General features: G+C 49.6%; 1 protein-coding gene across 1 annotated transcript; it reads right to left on the reverse strand.

Annotated features, from left to right (window-relative positions):
- Positions 1-8,611: 8,611 nt before the first annotated feature.
- Positions 8,612-19,896, reverse strand: GRM6 (glutamate metabotropic receptor 6). The gene is made up of 10 exons (XM_070414119.1): positions 19,384-19,896; positions 17,344-17,560; positions 16,908-17,043; positions 16,099-16,253; positions 14,873-15,013; positions 14,578-14,778; positions 12,794-12,939; positions 12,084-12,707; positions 9,538-9,849; positions 8,612-8,840 (listed from the first exon to the last, which is right to left on the reverse strand). The coding sequence occupies exons 1-10, from the start codon at positions 19,894-19,896 to the stop codon at positions 8,643-8,645; spliced, it is 2,643 nt and encodes an 880-aa protein (XP_070270220.1). The 3' UTR covers positions 8,612-8,642.
- Positions 19,897-20,280: the final 384 nt, after the last annotated feature.

Consider the following 20,280-nt stretch of genomic DNA (forward strand, 5'->3'; position numbering starts at 1 on the left):
CTGACTGGGAATTGAACCATGACCTCCTGGTTCATAGGTTGCACTCAACCACTGAATAATACCAGCCAGCCCCCTTCTTCATTTTAAATGAGGTTTCCTTTATTTATTTTCACAATATTCTCAATACAGTTACCAGAGTGGTCTTTTTAAACTTGTCAGACTATCTCACTGTTCTCTTAAAGTCCTCCAGTGTAACCCTCCAATGTCTCCTTATCTCACCTAGAATAATGGTCTGTGGGGCTCCATATGATATACCCCTATTATTTCATGTCATAGTTTCTTATATTTTCTTAGCCAAACCGTAGTCCCTAGTTATTCAATCAACCACTAACCAATGTGTTGCTGTAAAGGTATTTTTTAGATATGGTTAGCAGTATAATCAGTTGACTTCAAGTAAAGAGAAGTAATTATCCTCAATAATGTGGGTGGGCCTCATCCAAGGCCTCAGGAGCAAAAATCCAGGTGTCCCAAGAGAGAAGTAATTCTGCCTCAAGACTATAGCATCAACTCTTACCTGAGCTTCCAGCCTGCCACCTGCCTTACAGATTCTAGACTTGCCAGCTCACACTAACATGGGAGCCAATTTCTTAAAATATATCCCTTAAATATATCTATATCTTTATCATATCTACATATATCTATATCTATATCTATATCTATATCTATATCTATATCTATATCTATCTATCATCTTCCCTGTTGTGTGTAGGACAGGTAGATATTATATAGATTATCTCTCATTTTCTGTCTGCCTTTGTTTAATATATTATATACAAGACATCCCAAAAATGTATACATAGCTTGAATAATTATTAATTCCAATGGGTTAAATCAGAAAAGAAAGAAACATTAATTGAGCTATCAGCTGTAAAGTGTATATACATTTTTTTGGGACACCCTGCATATATATTATATATGTACTAGAGGCCCGGCGCATGAATTCGTGCATGGGTACGGTCTCCAGGCCTGACCTGTGATCAGGGCCATCTTCCCCAGCTGCTGGCAGCTGGCCCCACCCTCCTGCTGCCACCCACCCCCCTTCTTCATTCACCATCAGGCAATTGGAGCCTGCCGGCCAGGGGGAGGGACTGAGAGGTTGGCCATTCCCACCTGCTTGGTGGCCCCACCCCCGCCATGGGTCGCCCTCAGTGTGTGGGGTGACCAGCAGGGTGGGGGCCTTGGCCTAGTGCCGCCCACATTCCCCACCATCCACCCCTGGTTCCTCATTCTTCATTGGGCGATGGGAGCCTGCCGGCTGGGGGAAGAGACTGAGAGGTGGTCAGTGTGCCTCATAGTGACTGGTCTAGTGGTCATTCTGGTTGTTCCACCATTAGTGTCAATTTGCATATTACCCTTTTATTATATAGGACTAGAAGCCCAGTGCACGACATTTGTGCAGGGGGGGAGAGTTCCCTCAACCCAGCCTATACCCTCTTCAACTGGGGACCCCTTGGGGGATGTCCGACTGCCAGGCCTAAACCAGCAGTCGGACATCCCTCTTGCAATCTGGGACCGCTGGCTCACCTGCCTGCCTGCCTGATTGCCCCTAACCTCTCTGCCTGTCTGCCGGATCGCCCCTAACTGCCTCTGCCTGCCTGCCTGATTGCCCCTAACCACCTCTGCCTGCCGGCCTGATCACTCCTAACTGCCCTCCCCTGCCAGTCATATTGCTCCCAACTGCTTTCCCCTGCTGAACTGATCGCCCCTAACTGCCCTCCCCTGCCAGCCTGGTCACCCCCAACTGCCTTCCCCTGCTGATCTGGTTGCCCCCAATGGCGCTCCCCTGCCTGCCTGGTTGCCCCCAATGGCCCTCCCCTGCCTGCCTGATCTTGCCCTCAACTGCCCTCCCTTGCTGGCCTAGTCACCCCAACTGCCCTCTCCTGCTGGCCTGATTGTCCCTAATGCCCTGCTGGCCTGATCTCACACACAACTTCCCTCCCCTGCCAGCCTGATCACCCCTGACTGCCTCTGCCTCAGCCCCCACCACCATGGCTTTGTCTGGAAGGAAGTCGGACATCTGGAAGATGGCTGGTTGACCTGGTCTAATTAGCATATTATCCTTTTATTAGTATAGATAGATTATATAGGATAGGATTGCTTAAATTGGGGTGGGGGAAGCCTTTTTCAGCAGGAGGAGATGCTCTTTGCAGACAAAAATACATAATCTCTATATCTGGACTGATAGCCAGCTACATGCCCTATACTGCCAAACCAGTTATTAAAAAATTGAACTGCTTTCTTACACCTTACACCAAACAGCTGTTGCCCTTAAAACCCCTCCTCAGCCCCCACCTTAGATTCTGCCTTTGCAGTTCACCAGATTAGGTTCTGGTCGGTTTCTATGCCAGTCAGCGTCAAAAGCTCTGCCTCCTAGGCAGCCATTGGCTCCTCGCAGTTCACCCAGATTTGGTTCTGATTGGTCGGTTTCTATGCCAGTCAGCCTCAAAAGCTCTGCCTCCTAGGCAGCCATTGGCTTTTCTGGGAAATCCAGAATGGCCCCACTGACAGCTATCTCTCTCTCTGGGCCTATCTCCAGGCCTTATCTGCAGCTTCCACGGCAGCTGGTGATCAGGACCTGCCTCTCTCTCTGGGCCTCTCTCTGGGTCTGATCCGCAGCAGCCACGACAACGGCGAGGTCATTAGGCCTCCGGCCAGGCCCCAGGCCGGAGGCTAATGACCTCACCGCGCCCATCTTGCCCCCTGCCCCTGCTGCCCTGCCCACCCACCTGCTACCAGCCTTGCTGTGATAGGCGCCTGTGGGCCACGGGGAGGAACCAAGAGGTGCTCCATGCACTTCCTGGTGACCGGTCGTCCATCTAGTCATTTAGGTCGTGATGGCCCTAGGCTATTATTAGTATAGATAATATCCGATAGAAGATCTATCTATCTATCTATCTATCTATCATCTATCTATCTATCATCTATCTATCTATCTATCTATCTATCTATCTATGTATGATTGGGAGTTTCCAGAGAAACCAATATGTCCTGTTGGTGCTGTTTCTGTGGAGAACCTTGACTGATACACCTTGTCTCCCTTTCTCACGTGGTTTCTTTCCCTCACCCTACTCCAACCACACAAACCTCATTAGTGGGTCTTCAAATATACCAGGAATGCCCCTGTTCTAGGGCCTCTGCACTGGCTGCTTCATCTGCTGGGCCCTCTACCCTCAGATAACCCCATGGCTCACTCCCAACTTCCTCCTAATGCCACCTTGTCAGTGATACACCTATACTGAACTCCTCTATTTAAAATTGCAGCCCATATACTCTGACCTTCCCCTTTTTTCTTTATTCAACTCTAATATTTTCTTTTTCTACAGTACTTGTCCTCTTCTAACATACTATGTAATGTATTTTTGTGTTATATATTATTTATTGTTTGTATCCACCACTAGGATGTAAGTCCCGTGAAGGAAACAATTCTTGTCTGTTGTGTAGACTGATGTATCCCAGGTACTCAGCACAGAGGAAACTTCCAATGATACTTGTTGGAACAAGAGTGAATGAGGAGTCCATGGGGGAGGAGAGTCAGTAAATAGGGAGCCCATGGGTCTGAGATGGTGTCTTGGGATTGATCAGCTGAGAGTTTAGCTGAATGAATGCGGTCTGTGTGGCAGTGGTTGGTAGGACTGGGAGGATCAGTTGTAGGTAAATGGCATCAATGCTTTGGGCATCTCTGTGGGGATCATTAAGGAGACTCTGGCTGTCAGTAACTGTAAGAGAGGCTAATTATCTTGCCCAAGGTCACCCATATAGCAAGTGGCAGAGCTGGAATTGATCTTAAGAAGTCTTAACCTCAACATTGTACAATTTCATAATGTGAAAACGGAATGACAAAAGTATACAGTATCAGGGGCAAGACAAAGTCTCTGGATCCTGGAAAATTTCCCTGTCTGCAAATCAGAATGGGAAAAAGAATTCAGAAATTGATACTGTGAGTCAATTCAATATTCAATAGCTCTGGTAAAATAACCTAATGATACTGAATTTGCCAGATTATACCAGGGAATAGCATGTGGGGCCATAATACTCTAGACTGATGTACCCTTCCTGCTATTTGTTTCTGAGTTTGCAGGTAAATATGAGAGTAAATCACAGCCAGATGCAGGTGCTGGGACAGGGCAATGTTCCTTTAAATGTGGGGAACTGGTGCCCTGCAATGATGATTTTGATATTGGTGTGTAGGATGAGAGGGGAAATATACAGGAAACAGTATAACCAGTTAGTATTCTGCCATGGTGATCCATAAATGAAGCAATAAAGCTTAAAATGTCCAAATCCAGTCCCTTGACAAATCTATCTCTCTACACCCTTGTCTTCCTTTTCCATCCAGTCATCCCACTCACTCACTTCCCTTTCAGAGCTTTATCCCATTTTGGTTCCTTCCCTTTATGCCACAGGTTGAAAGATCATCTCTGAAACACCCAATCTATTTGTCATCGCTGTCAGTACTCTGCTCTGTCTATACTGAAGCAGAGTTTCCCTCTCAAAGCCCAAGAGATGGGAAATATTTACACTTGGAAATTTTTCATATTTGGAAACAAAGGTGTCACTATAACAGAATATTCCTGATGAGGTTTCATTTTATAAAATGATGGTGCAAAGATTTGCTTAGAATTGTGCATTTATTCCATTTTAGGAGTCTTGCAAATTGGAAACTATATTTTAAAAAAGCAACAGAAATCCCAAGTCTAACTTTTGGGGAAATTTACATCTTATTTAATAAAAGAGAAACATGCAAATCGACTGTACCTCTGTGACACCCACAAGCCACGCCCACAAGCCATGCACACAAGCCAATCAGGAGCGAGTATGCAAATAAACCCAACCAAGATGGTGGTGGCCACGGAGCTGGAGTGAACAGGAGGCTTGGGTTACCCCTGGCGATGGAGGAAGCCAAGCTTCCCACCTGCCCTGGCCGGCCATGGGCTCCACTCAAGGTTACAAAGTTTCAATTATAGAAGATAAATAAATCCCAAATACCTGCTTCCAGCTGCCATGGCCTCTGCTCAAGGAGGGGCTGGGAGCCTGAGTTGCCTGGGGCCGTGGCCAGCTGGCAAACAGCCATCAGCCCCTCACCCAGACTGGCCAAGCACCCCAGCAGGGACCCCCACCCTGAAGGGGGTGTGGCCAGCCTGAAAATGGCCCTCAGCTCCTCACCCAGGCTGGCCATACCCCCATGGGGTGAGGGTCCCCACTGGGGGGCTTGGCCAGCCTACAAGCAGCCATCAGCCCCTCACCCTAGTGGGGACACCCACCCTGAATGGGGTGTGGCCAGCCTGCAAACAGCCCTCAGCCCCTCACCCAGGCTGGCCATGCCCCCCAGTGGGGACCCTCACCACATGGGGGCGTGGCCAGTCTGCAAACCACCACAGGCCCCTCGCCCAGGCTGCCCCATGCCCCAAGGGAATCCCCACCCTGATCTGGGACACCCTTCAGGACAAACCAGCCGGCCCCCACCCGTGCACCAGGCCTCTATCTATACTAATAAAAGGGTAATATGCTAATTAGACTGGGAGACCTTCCAGGAGACCTTCCGGGCATTCTTCTGGACAAAGTCATGGTGGTGGGGCCAAGGTAGAGGTGGTTAAAGGCCAAGAGGGGAGGGCAGTTGTGGGTGATCAGGCTGTTGGGGGGTGGGGCCATTGGGGGTAAGCAGACCAGCAGGGGGGCCAGTTGGGGGCAAGCAGGCCATTAGTGGGGGTCAGTTGGAGGTGATCAGGACAGCGGGGGGGGGGGCAGTTTGGAGTGAGCAGGCCAGCAGGGGGGGCAGTTGGGGGTGATCAGGCTGGTGGGGGGCATTTGGGGGCAAGGAGGCTGGCAGGGGGGGCAGTTGGGGGCAAGCAGGCCAGCAGACAGAGTGGTTAGGGGCAATCAGGCAGGCAGGCAGGCAGGTGAGCAGTTAGGAGCCAGCAGTGCCAGATTGCAAGAGGGATTTCTGACTGCTGGTTTAGGCCTGATCCCTGTAAACCAGCAGTAGGACATCCTTTGAGGGTTCTTAGATTGGAGAGGGTGCAGGCCAGGCTGAGGAACACCCCCTCCCCATGCACGAATTTCATGCTCTGGGCCGTTAGTTTATTTAATAAGAATCATTGAATAAAGTGAGAGGCAATGAGTGTAAAAAATTTTGGGGAAATTTCTAAAGAACACAGAATGTAATAAATGTAATAAACATGTCAAAGATTCACACTAATGAAAAGGCATAAGAATATAATTAGTATTAAAATGTCCCCCCTATAGAAGTCACAAAAACATTGCCTTACAAATAGGTGAGTAAAAGCTGATGTCAAAAAGGAATCTTATTCTCAAAGAACTCATATTGGAGAGAAATACTGTGATTATAGTGTAGAAAAGTCTTCAATCCAGATCCTATTTCCACTGGAACATATAATTCATACTGGGAAGAAATCATTAGAAGCCAATGAATGTGAGAGGGCCTACAAGTATAGCTTAGCTTTTGTTCAACATAAAAGAAACTATGCAGGTAGAATGCTTATAAATTCTAAAAATTTGAAAAAACTTTATTTAGGAGTTCAAATGGACTGATTGGACACCATACAATGTAAATAGGGGAAAACCTTCAGGGAATTGTGAACTCCACTGAGCATCAAAGAAATGATCAAAGGGTGAGAACTTATGTAGACATGGAATGTGAAAAAGCCCTCTTCCAGAAGTCAAACCTTTGAATACATTGGAGAATTCAGAAAGGGACCACATAAGTGTACTAAATATGATAATGCCTTTAGGAATAGAGGATGTCCACTGCACACAGAATGGCTCATGCTGTTGAATCATGGACAGTGGATTAATGTGAGAAGGTTGCATAGAAGAAGACAGAACTCACTGTGCATCAGGGAATTTATGTCAGAGACAGGTAGTAATGAATTTGGGGAGTATGGAAGTTTTCAGCAGGAAGCCAGGACTCTACTTCACATCATAGACTATATAGGGAGAATTTCTTCAAATGTGGTAAAGCTTTTACTAAGAAATCATCTGAACTCTTGAGTCATAGAGTTCAGAATGGGGACAACCATTCTCTGATACAAAAAATGTAACAAATGTGGAAAAATTTTCAACTAGAAATCAAGATTTATAGCACACTAGAGAATTCAGACTGGGATAAACACCAAGAAAACAGTACATGCAGGAAGACCTTCATTTGGAGATCAGAACTCATTGACTCTCTACAAGGTCATATAGGAGAACAAAAAAACTATAAAAGCACTACTATGGAAAAACCTTCAGCAAGAAAACACAATTCATTATACAAAAGAAAACCCACACAGGGAAGAAGCCCTATGAAATAATAAATTTGGGAAATCATTCAGTAATATATAAAACTTCATAATTAACAATGCAGAGAAATAAACCCTGGGAATGCAACATGTGTGAGAAAGGAGAATCTGTATGCTTTGTATGTTACTCTGAGGAGACACCCTATTAATTTAAAAAATGCAGAAACACCTAGTCAAAACTTATATGCACCAGAGAGTATGTATAGGAAATAGTCTCTATGTCATATGAAGTGTGGTTGATCTTCAGATCATTTCCAGACATTAGATACTAGAGAATTCACACTAACAAAAAGAGTCAGTTTTAAATTTAAATTCTACCCCAAGGAAATAAAATTAAATCACTTAAACCAAGCTTTTCCTTAAAAAAATTACTGAGAAATAAACACCCATGCATCTGTAGTGCAAGCATCTTCCTCCCCATGCCTATGCTTGCCTTTCAAAGGGGACTTCCCAGTGAGTGTTGGAAAAGAAGCATTTTATATTCATCCTACATTATCCACTTGGAATTAATCTTCACTATGTACACAACTCTTTTTGTCACTAGTCCCACCCTGGAACTCCTGAAAACAATCCCTCAGGCATCAGAGGAGGGCAAATGCCATACTTGTTAGTTTATTCTCACACCACTCACATCACACAAGTGCATCTATTAGAGGTCATTTAAGGGAGTACAGATGGGAAAGGAAAAAAACTGTACTCTGAGTGTGACATCCCTCAGATCCCAGGGGACAAGATTCTAAGGAAAATGCCCTCACACAAGTAACTTTGTGGGGTGCACCTGGTACCTCTTCTCACCTCCCTGTCCCTGCAGGCCCATCCTCTCTCACAGGGATCTCACCCAAGGCTCCATCCGCCTGTGCCAAGCCCAGGTTGCTCAGTCTAGTACACAGATCCACAGATCTGCTTTTGTGGAAACTGTTCCTCCCCAACTCCAGCCCAGTATTTCACTCTGGGGCCTGCACATTCTCACACAGGGCCCAGTCCCTATGTTCTAGTGGTTGAAGAAGGAGTGGGAATATCACTCACAATGGCCAAGCCCAGGAAGTCATTGTGATATCTCAACTTCAAACCAGAGAGTGTAAGTTGAGTCTCTCTCTAGAAATAGAAGCCTTGCCATGGCCATTTCCCACCATGGGTAGAAAGTCTAGTCTGCAGTGAGGAAATATGCCAACATGCACAGAAAAAAAGGGATAACATTGGCATGTGGGCAGGTCTTTCTGGAGGCCAGCCTCAAGATAGGTCCTGTTGGGCATAGTCTCCGTGAACCCCTTCTCTGATTCACTGCATGCCTGGACTCCTCACAGTTCCCACTGTGAAGCAATGGAAAGAAAAGAAGGCTTCTCACTACTTGGGGGCTTCTGTGTCCTCACCCTTGGGTGGGGCTGCTACTGTGGAGGTTGCTTTGAGGCTCCGCTTCCGCTTCTGTACATTCTGCTCCGGGTGGAACAAGATGACATAGGTTTTGGGTGCATAGAGCATGCCGAGGGACACCGATGCGCTCAGGCTCAGGGACACAGTCAGTGTGGTGGTTTGAATGTATATCTGAGACATGGAAAAAGGGACCAGGTGGGACTCAGCCCTGTTTTCTCTTACCCCACCTCCACATAGCCGTGGAATGAGCACTTAGAAAAGGACAACTGCATAAGCAAAGGCCCTGTGGCATGAAGAAGGAATAGTCACAGTGTGGCTCCAGTGTAGGCAGGATGGAGGGTGAGTGACATGGCACTGAGTGGATCAGTGTCTGAGGGAAGACAGTTTTATTCACAGAAAGTGACACCTGGGGAAATGGTCCATATGGCTAAAAAGGTCTAGAAGATATTAATGAATGAATGGACATGTTTTCAAATGTACAAATGAATGAACAAACTGAGATTGAATAAAGGTAAAAGTGAGCAAACATATAGATGAATAAACAAATGTTCTATACAAATGAATAGATGAGTGAATAATGATCAAACAAATAGATCAATGGATCAGTAGATAGAAAGTATATGAAGTAATAATTGAATTAAAGATTAATCAATGGTTAGAAGTATGGATGAATGAATGGCTGAATGAACAAGCAGAGGGCAACTGGAAAGATAAGCAAATGAGCATGTATTTAAGTACAGGAATAAATCAACCAACCAAACTGGGTTCATATGTGTAACCCAGCTCTTGGGACAATTGAGCCCTTCCTTCTGTGACAGAAGGTAGGAAACAAATGAGGTAGTGAAACCAATGAAAGACCCCAAATTACCTTTTCAGCTGACTGCGCAGTGCCAAAGAAGATAGGCACAAAAGCCAGCCAGATGATGCAGGTGGTGTACATGGTGAAGCCAATGGGCTTGGCCTCATTGAAGGTCTCAGGCACACCACGGGCCTTGATGGCATACACTGTGCATGTGACCATGAGTAGAAGGCTGTAACCCAGGCAGCCGATGAGAGATAGATCTGACATGTCGCACTTGAGCACCCCTCTGGCTTGCTCTGGGTCCACCGTCCGCTGCTCCTCATAGTCGATCACGCTGTGTGGGGGCTGAGCCCCTAGCCATGCCATCACTCCCACCACCTACAGGAGACAACATCATATCAGGGACACACTAAGACTGGCCACCTACTGAGGACTCTGGCAGGTTAGGGTCCCCTGGAGGCTCCTGACCTACTGGGAGGGGATGCTTGGGTCTGAGAGAACCACTATGGAGAGAAGAGGGCCTTCCAGGAGGGGAATACTCAGGCCTGTGACATGGTCCAGTAGAGAGAAGGGGCTGCAGTGGAGGTATGTGCTAACAATGTCAGGGCTGGTTGGGTAAGGGGCCCCTGGACATCCTCTTCCTATATTCCAGCCATTACCAATGTCATTTACTGATCCCTGCAAGATGCAGTAACTGCAGACAGAATCTGTGGAATTTTGATCCTGAGTGTCTTCTCTATCTATAGAATGGGAATCATCATAATCTGTTTTAAGAACATGATGCCAGCTTGGAGGGGGAATGGTGTATGTACCACTGGTTAAGGACTAGGCCCAGCAGAGATGTTCTCTCCTCACAACCATCCAGTAGGCAGTATCACCTTCAGTCTGTAAATTTGAAACACTAGCTTGTTTCTATATAGCAGCATGGCAAACCTATTTCCTGAGGACCCCCTTTCTTCTCCAGATCCAGAGAACTGTTGAACAGGATGTAATGAAATAATGTGTGAATGCACAATGCAGCCTAAATTGAAGAGGCCCTTAATGGAGAATTGTAAGGATGTTAGGAGTTGATGTTGGGCAGCTGGGAGGTTATCAGAGTAAAACACCGGTCCTAACAATGAGGAAATGGAGCTTCAATTTCCTCAATGACAGGAGATATGACTTTGAGCTAAGGGCAGCTGGGGAGCAGGAAATAAAACACCTGCATAAAGTCAGGACCCTGAAAGGGCTGCCCATACGTTCATTCCCTGCACAAGTGTGTCTGATTTAGGGGGAGGGTATAGGGAGGTGAGGTAGGTCTGTGTACCTGGAGCAGGGCTGTGTGATCCTGGAGGAGGGGATGCTTTATAATAATTTGTACAACCAGAAGGAACATCTTTTTTGTGATTCTCCCAAGACACTAATAAAATGTCATGGCATCCACTGTTCAAAAGGCAGCATGGAGGCTTTTCTTAGAGCAAGACTCCAGGTGGGGGACAAACGTTTCCCATGAGTAACTAACACTCAAGACCTGTGATACGCAGGAGTAGCAAGCAAAATGTAGCTCACTGATTTTGCATCCCCTGTAATTGATAAAGAATTAGGATCCAACGCATGTAACTAACTCCTACAAAATTACAGAAAATGACCAAGCATAGGAATAGGCATACCACACAAGAGGACACTGCAAAGGCCATTGTACTAGCAACGAAGTGAGGCAAATTGAAACAACAGTGAGATACCATTGGACATCCATCATTTTGGTATATAACCTAGTAAAACTGAAAGTGTGCCTCTTTGAAAGTGTCCAAGGTTTCTGGAAATGATGGCATAATGTGGGGGTCCCCTGGGTGAGCTGGGGGCACTGATGTATTCTAAGCATCTCTGTCTTGTGTCATGGGGTTTTCAGGCAGAGAGGCAGTGAGATGCCTTTTCAGGATGAGCTGGGCACTGAGATTTTGGCCCTCCCTGGTAGAGGAGGCTCACGCCCTGCATGTGCAGGAAGCGTCTTCCAGCTGTGAACTGCATGGACCGAGGCCTGTGGGTAGGATGAACATGATACATGCATGGCTGGGTAGGGAGAAGGGCTCACTTGGAATGGAGAGCATGCTGTCCACCTGGCCCTGAGAACTGGGTTAGCTCTACAGTGTCACACAATGTCATACACCTTTCTCTTAGTACCTTTTCTCTTAGTACCCTTTGCACAGAAAACATCCAGGGCTTTCCCAGCCACAGAATCATTTTCAAAGCTGTGGAAAGACCCAAAGGAACTCTGCTTTTGCTGCCCATACATCATGAAATATGGCCATTTATGGAACAAGATGCTCCACTCCACAGCTAGGTACATTACTGGGGCCCCAAGACTCTCACCAGGGACTGGGCAGCAGTAACTCCCTTTATGGAAACAGATTCTTTGCTTGTGGAAAATGTATCAGATATTTCTTTGCTTTATTTTTTTTATATGGGAACCCATTTTCCTTCCAGGACGAAGTGGAGGAATGGCTGCTCTTAACAGTTCTCCTCATAGGAGAAGGGCAGGGCCCTCTCTCCCAAGGCTATATGATTTTCCAAAATAGAAGAGTGACTCTTTGAGTAGAGGTCAGCGCCTCCCCATCTGGAGTCTGGGGACCAACCTGCACGGAGGTGAGGCCGAAGGTGATGACCAGCTGCGAGGTGGGGCTGATGAAGGGCGGGGGCGTGACAGAGCGCTTCCCCTGTTCGAAGATACGGTAGATGCGGTTGGTCTTGGTGAACAGGGCAGAGTAGCTGAGGGTAGTGCCCAGGCCGAGGAAGAGCCTCCGAGCAGCGCAGACGGCCGCCCCAGGCTCGGCCACCATGAGGAAGGTGATGCCATAGATGAGGAAGATGCCGGTGAGCAGCACGTAGCTGAGCTCTCGGCCTGAGGCGCGGACGATGGGTGTGTTGTTGTGCCGTACGAAGGTGGCCACCACTACGGTGGTGGCCGTGATGCCCAGCACCGCCAGGAGGAGCGGCGGGGCGGCCCAGGGAGAGGCCCAGGTGAGGCGCACCACCGGTGTGGGGCGGCAGCCCGTGTGGTTGTGCAGGGGCCGCATGTCCCCTGGGCAGACCTCGCAGGTGAACTCATCCACCTGGAAATGGTACCCGTCGCAGGCCTCGCAGTGCCAACAGCAGGGCACGCCCTTCACCATCTTCTTCCGCTCCCCAGGTCTACAGGGGAGGCTGCACTGAGATGCCGGCACTTCCCATGGGTCTCCTGACCACTGCAGGATGTCCATCTGCAACATGGGACACAGGGCCTTTGCCCCCCGCTGCCAGGACTGGCGGGCCCGCCTCCCACACCCCGAGGTCGCATGTCACTCACGTCCAGCCTGAGCGTCTCCGCCCACTGGCCCACGCTCTGATATCCGCCACTGCCTGCACTGCCGTTGGACGCCTGGTACTGGAAGATGTCATATCTCCCGGGCGCATCCCCATTCTCATTGAACATCACTGGGGTTCCTGCGCTGCCTGGAGGGAGAGCCTGGCATCCTCAGTGGTTCTCCAGCCCATCCCAGCCAGCCTCCTGGAGAGGCCAAATGGCCCCGCCAGGATAAAGGAAGAGCTCAACACGCACACGCAAAGATGCTCAACATCAGGGAAATGCCAAGCAAAACCACAGTGAGATACCACCTCCTGCCCAAACATCAGAAAATACCAAGGATCAGCCAGGACACAGAGAAACTGGAACCTTATGCGTTGCTGGTAGGAGCCTTGTGCAGTCAGGTGGAAAACAGTTTGGTGGATCTCAAACAGTGTGGTAGAATTACCACATGACCCAGCAATTCCACTTCTAGGTATAAACACAAAGGAGCTAAACACAGGAACTCAAAGAGATACTTGAACACTCATGTTCATAGCAGCATTATTCACAACAGCCCAAAGGTGGAAGCGACCATGTGTCATTGGGGGTTGAATGGATAAACAAAAAGTGTTTATCCATACAATGGAATATTAGTCAGCCTTAAAAAAGGAAATTCAGACACACGTACAACATGAATGAACCTTGAGGACATTGTGCTAAGTGAAATAAGCCAGTCACAAAAAGACAAATCCTGCATGATTCCACCCATATGAGGTATTTAGAACAGTCAAATTAATAGAAACAGAAAGTAGAATGGTGGTTGCCATGGGAGGGGGGACTGGAAAGTTGTTTAACCAGGATAACAGTTTCAGTTTTGCAAAATGAAAAGAGTTTTGGAGATTGGTTGCATAACAATGTACATGACTACACTGTACACTTAAAAGTAGTTAAGATGGTAAATATACTATATTAAGCTATATGTATGTTACCACAATTATAAAAGAAAATAGAAATCTTAACTGTACAGGTGAAAGGATGAGTTCAGACTTGAATAAAGGTCTGAGTGTTGACATAAAATTTGTACTAATTTGGCCAGCTTTAATTCTTTTAGAGGCTTGTTCTGTTAGCTTGTAAAGTTGGTCTGGAGTGAAATTCAGCTGTGCTATTTAGCAGAGAGCTTGGCAAAGAGAAGGCGCTCAATATTTGGTGGACGAAGAGTTTTAATTTTCTAAAGGACAGTTATTGTACAAGAATTGTATCTCTCCCCACAAACCACAAGCACAGCCAAGTCCATTGGGCCTTTTCAGAGCCCCGACCATGTGCCAGGCCCTCTGCTGGTACAAGGGGACACATCAGATTGGTACCCAGTGCTCAGGCAGTGCAGGAGCTAATTGGGGCAGCATTTGGAAGCTCGAGACTCACAGTGAACAGCATGTCCGTGTCATAGGCAGTGCCTCTTCACTGTATGCACTGTGCCCTGAGAGACCAGATTCCTTCAAGCTCTGTGCAGTGAAGGGGAGAGTTGTGTGTGACCTGCTGAGGGTTTCAGGCAGAAGGAGTCACAGAGAAATTCACCAACACCAGCATTTTTCAAGTTGGGAAAGGGGGTGCTGAAGCCTGAGAAAGGAGGAGTGTTAAAAAGTGGTCCTCATAACTTGGCTCAAGTCCCCAGCTCACAGGTGCAGGTGCTCCCTATACCATACTGCCTCTCCCATCCCTTAGCTCCCCACTCATCCAGGTCCCACAGAGAAATCCATCTCAGGGGACTTCCCCTCTCTCACATAGGAGTTCTGGCATCCACTCACCATTGAAGCGGACTGCCCGAATATACTGCAACAGTGTCCGCCCATCGGTGGGCTCCATTGCTGGGCACAGGCCTGTATGCCCAGGACAGAGCGCCTGGTGCATGCTGTGTAGGGCATGGGCAATGGCGTACACTGCGTCGATCACAAACTGCACCTTCCCCTCCTGTTCGTAGGTAGAGTCCCGGCCGATGCGTTCCTCACCTGTCCTAGGGATGCCCAGAGGAAATGCGCCTGGCCCCCAGATACCTAAACTGGCCTCCCACCTTTTCCATCACCTTCCTTGCCACCCTCTCACCTGTGCATTTGCGGGTGGATTTGTCTGACTGGGTACCTGAGCTGGTCAGTTTGCAGTTAAAATTCTCTTCCCAGAACTCTGCAAACCAGATGTTCCGGCGGTTGTTCTCCAGGGAGCGTGTCATGAAGTACTGGTCAAATCCTGAGAGGGAGGGGGAGAAGGGTGGTAACCATAGCCCGCCACAGTCATCCTGTGTCCCTTCACCAATTGCTCACTTTGCAGCTAGGAATCGCCATTGAACCAACTTCTGGCCTGTGAGTTCAAAGACATCTGGGGACTCCTTGGTATTTTCTGATGTTTGCATCCTGATGTAAACCTGAGCCTCACTACATGAAATACTTTTATGCTGCACATTCTTTCCTGGTTAGGATGCTGCTGTGAACATGTAGTGGATGGAGCTTCAGCAGCCACTTTGTAAATATGATGCCACAAGCATGAAGACTCAGCAACCACAGAGAGTGGTGAAACAGAAGGGAGGACAGAGCTCAGGGCTTTGAGAACATCATTGACTCACTGCCCCAAACCTGAAGTCTTGTGATGAAATGCTTTCATTGCTGAGACTATTCTCAGTCTAGTTTGCCACTTGCAACTGAATGCATTCTAAAAAAAGCCTGCGAAAGGATGTAAGGGTGGATGTATACCCCAAGAGGTATTAGTGTGGGAGGCAGGGCTCAGTGTTATGAGGGTCCACAGTTTACATATAGCCCTGAAGTCCCTCATCAAGTTATCTGCAGTTCATTCAGCCTTTGGGAAAATGAGCAATACTGTTGTAAAGTGGACATCCCTGCTAGATTCTTCCAGATATTCACAGATGGGATAGTGGGAAGGAAAAAGGGAGGGGCGGCCTCATTACTTTGAGCAATAGGACAGTAAGTCCCATCTCCTTGGTTTCTCTCCCACCTTCACCCTAAAATCATAATGCCTTCGACAGAATGAGGAATACAGGTGTTGAATTAAAAAATAAAACAAAACAAAAAGCACAAACTAAAAAACAATTTTTTTACCCTGTATGTTGGCTGTGCTTTTCCTCATTTGCTAACTCATTCAAACACTACTTTGAGGGATGTATTTACAGAATCTCAGAATCATAGAACTTGGGAATCTTAGAAGGGACCTGGATCACAGTATATTTTACCAATGGGGTAAATGAGTGCATCCAGAGGGATGGTGAAAAAGGATGGGGTGGGGGTAGGGGACAAAGTGGAGGAGGTCATCCCTACACTCACCATCAATGGAAGCTCTTTTGGGTAGGATAGTGATAGCCCCTACTGCCACGTCCTCCAGGTTCAGGATGGGTGAGATCTTGGCTCCCCAGCTGTCTGAGCCAACCCACAGGAAATGGCCAGTCAGGTTGGCCTGGCGTGCAGCCTCGAGGACCCTCCTGGTACAAACAGGGCTGAGGGTGAATAAAGTCCTGAGATCTTCCTTCAACTTACCTCTAGTCAGTTCTCATTCTTCTCTCTCCATCTATCCCATTCCACATCACTCATCAGATCCTCATTGATCAGGAAAAATGGAGTATAGAGTGTTTAGAACACTTGCCCTGGGCTTCTGAGGTGGTCAGGGGTCCAACCAGGCCCTGGTCCGGGCTTGCCCTCTTGCTCCATGCACTATAATGCACTTCACACTGCCTGGAAGTAGGGCCACCTTTCTCTTACAGAGCTTCCTGCTGGCCCTGCCCCAGGGCTCCTACCCTTTCGCTCATTTTCTGCACTTAGATCTGCCCACAGGTTTCCCCACTATGAATTATAAAAACAGGCATGTATTCTTGTGTGTTTTCCTGGCTAGACTTAGAGCATCTCCACTTAGAGCACACCAGGCAGAGATTGCAGCAGGAAAAGTGTGTGTGTGTGTGTGTGTGTGTGTGTGGAGGTGGGGGGGTAGGGGGCGGAGTGGGAGGTGGGAAGGGTGGGGGACACAAGAAAGAAGGAAAGGGAGGAAGAGAGGATGTGCATGTGGGGATGAGTGAGAAGACGAGGTAGGGCCTTCAAGGAGAGTATCCCAAGAATAGTGACTGAAGTTTCACCCATCCCACCTGATGTCATCCTCGTTGGCAAAGATGATGATGCCCCGAGCGTTGGGAGTCTCCATGAGTCGTCTGATAACCTTGTTGAATTCTCCTGGCTTTGGTTCTCTAGGAATCTTGATGGACTGGGCAATACAGACTCCCCCTGAGTGTCCAGGATGCCAAAGTCAGCTTTCATCCATCCCACCACTCACTGGGGCTGCCAGAGTACATAACTCTGTAGTGTGATCACTCAGGAGTCTGAGCCAGGGTTCTGCAGGGGTAAAGCCTAGCCTGTACCCCACCTGCCAGGCCATGAGGCAGGACTGAGTCCTCCAAAGGAAAGGGGTGCTGATAAAAGACACATCCAGGCTCCCCACCATGGCCCCAGTGCCCCTATTTCACAGCCCCTGGTTCTCCCCTCTGTAGGTTCCTTGGTGCCTCTGACTCTCCTGTCCCAACTCACCTGCCTCTCGGGAGATCTGCACAAAAGCCTCAACCCCGCTCTCTCCATAGTTGCCCTCGGAGGCCAGCGTGGATACATAGTTCCATCCCAATGCCCGCACGATGTCCACCATGGCCTGGGCCTGGTAGGAATCAGGAGGCACCACACGGGAGAAGAAGTCGTAGCGTGTGGAGTCGCTGAGCTCAGGGGCTGTGGAGGCATAGCTGATCTGGGGAATCTGGAGGGGGAAAGAACACCTAGGCTGTGGAGAGAGGTTCAGTGACCGCAGGAAGGGAGGGCAATGAGGGCTCAGGATGCAGGTGGGGGCACAGAAGGTTTGGGGTAGGGAGCTGAGAACCACTGGGAGTGGCAGAAGGTGTGGGGAATGACCTGCATCTTGTGAATAGGTCAGATGAAATAGGGGAGGTATGAGGGTCTAGGGGAGTGGGCAGGGCCACCACATCCAGTTGTGCAGGGTGTGTCTGAGCAAAGGAGTGGTGGGCGCTCAAGCCCAGCCTGCAGCCAATCTCGCCTCTAGGCACAGGCTCTGTCTGCTCTGGAGAAGGACATCCTTATCAGTCCCAGAGGAGACAAGTTTTCCTACTTCACACTAAGAGGTGGTCTGTGTGGGTGGGGGCAGCCCCAGGAGGGGTCAGAACAGGCAAGAGAGCTGGTGAGAGACACTTGATTCAGGGCTAGTGTCTAAAATCTGTGGTTTCAACACCACCTCACTTCTGGGCTGAGCTGGCAGCATTGGGCCCTGGGCTCACAGGGTCCTGCTCATTCAGCTACAGTCCTCACTCGGACCCTGAAGGCCCTTGAGTTTGAGATGCTGCACCCAACCTAGAAGGAGAGACAGAAACCAGAGCTGCAGGCAGGGAAGGAGACAGAGCCCGCCCACAAATGTGAACATACATGAACTGGTGAGACAAAGACACCGCCCCCCCCCACAACACTCTCTCTCTCTCTCTCTCTCTCTCTCTCTCTCTCTCGGCAGCCACACAACCTCTCTTGGTGCCATGTAGAAGGTGCATCTGTATACTCTGCACCAACATTGCCATCCAGCAGAAACTGAGGTATGAGGGATTAAGTGGGTGCAGATGATGGAAGGGTCCCTGAGAAAACCTCCACCTAGTGCCATGGAGAATCAGAGAAACTCAAGAAACAGAGGGCCCCTGCCTAGCCAGATGGGAGCAAAGCCTTCCTCTTTTCTCAGAAAGATAAAAGGTCAGAGATAACCCCCCTTATGGAACCCCAGTAAAACTGTCCCAGAAGCCCACCCCCAAGTGAATGTACAGAAAATCACCAACTCTACTGCAAAGGCCTCCTAATCCCTGATTCCTATGGCTCCCCAAGCCACTGGCCCTCAGATTGCAAGGAAGGTGCTGCCTCCCACAGAAGACGGTTAGCAAGAGATGAGGGCAGGGCAGGGACTGCCCAAGCTTCTCCTACAGGACAGGGCACTTCAGACGAAAGGAGAGTCCTCTGTGGCCTCTTTCAGGGGCCCCTTAAGAGACCTTTAGAGACAGCCATTTTGAAATTGAATTTAAATGATGATCAGAATAGAGGATCAAAGTACAGGTCCTTACAGACCTACCCACCCCCAGAGCAGCCAGGAACTTGTGCGGCTTGCCCCACCGTTAGGAGGGCCCTAATTCCGGGAAAAACTTGCTCCTTGTCACCCAGAGCTCTCCACCAGGGTCCAGGGTCAGGACCTCCATGTGCGGTTGTGCAGCGTATGCCCCAAACTAGGACACCAGCGGCGAAGTGGGGTCTAAAGTCCAGGGCGCCCTGCTGTCAGCTAGGGGGGTTGGTTTCCTTACTCACACAGCGGGCTGTGTGGGGGAGGCAGCCGCTGGAGGGCGCCAGAGCAGATAAGGGAGGCTGAAGTGGTGGGGACCTGGCTCAGGCGATGTCTGGCTGGACCCACAGGCTTCCTTTGAAGCAGTTGTTTGTCTTTGTGAGTTGGAGTGACTTCTGCAAGGAGACTACACCTCCGCCACCCCAAGGGAGAGGATTGGACGGAGGGGCTGGATACCGAGCGCGGCCAGCGGCCCTCACCGCAAACAGACGCAGCACGTTGGCGACCATGATGGAGACTGAACTGGCCGAGGCTCCCACGACAGCCACCACACGCTCGGGGGGCGCGGCGCGCAGCGGGGGGACGCCGCCAGGGCAGCGCACGGCTGCCTCCCCGCCGTCGCTGCGGCCGCGGATCAGCGCCTGCAGAAAGCTCAGTGCCTGCTCCAGCGCGTACGTGTCCCGGGAGCAAGTGTCGAGCAGCCGCGCCCCCAGACGCACGCCTGGCAGCAGCTCGGGGTCTGCGTTGATGCGGTCCAGCGCGTACAGCATGGCCTCCAGCCGATGAATGCCCTGCTCCTTCTTCAGCGGCCCACACGCCCTGCCCGCCGCACCCCGTGCGTGCACCGGGAACAGGCCGCCCAGCGTGAGGCCGCCCGCCAGGCGCACCGAGCCTGCCACAGCAGCCGAGCCCGCCTGCGCCAGCATCAGCACCAGGATCGGTGGCAGCAGCGCCTGCAGCGGCGGTTCCAGGATGCTCCGGGGCCCGGCCATTGGCTCCCCGGCTGCGGGAGGAGACCGGACGGACTGGGAGAACACGGAATCGAAGAATGCTCCGAGTGCCTGCCTGGCCCGGGAGAACTGGGGAGCCCCGGGAGCTAGGGAGAGGGAGGCCGAGCCTATCAGAGAAGAGGTGGGATATCAACTCGGCACTGTCCCAGCCCCGCCCCCGCTGCTCTCAACACCCTCTGAACCTTATCACACGGCCCCTGCCCGACCATTATCTCAGCGCGCAAACCCTTCCCCTTCCCGATAGTCCTGGGCCACTCTTCCTGGGGCCCATGCCCAGCGCACACCCAGGCCCGCCTCTGTAGCCACACTCACCTGTGCCAGCCTCTGCCGGGTCAGAACGCAGCTGTGACAGATGTGGAGGAAGAG

This window comes from Myotis yumanensis, unplaced genomic scaffold (assembly GCF_028538775.1).
Source record: "Myotis yumanensis isolate MYYU_CA2020_CCGP unplaced genomic scaffold, mMyoYum1.0.hap1 SCAF_5, whole genome shotgun sequence".
In the NCBI taxonomy this organism is placed as follows: domain Eukaryota; kingdom Metazoa; phylum Chordata; class Mammalia; order Chiroptera; family Vespertilionidae; genus Myotis; species Myotis yumanensis.

Excerpts from the sequence above, each read along its gene's own strand:
- GRM6 (XM_070414119.1), bottom strand. The coding sequence starts at position 19,896 with ATGGCCGGGCCCCGGAGCATCCTGGAACCGCCGCTGCAGGCGCTGCTG. Across the intron at positions 17,561-19,383 it reads ACGTGCTGCGTCTGTTTGCG|ATTCCCCAGATCAGCTATGC; the intron begins GTGAGGGCCGCT and ends TTCCCCCTCCAG. Across the intron at positions 9,850-12,083 it reads TCGGCCTCACCTCCGTGCAG|GTGGTGGGAGTGATGGCATG; the intron begins GTTGGTCCCCAG and ends TGTCTCCTGTAG.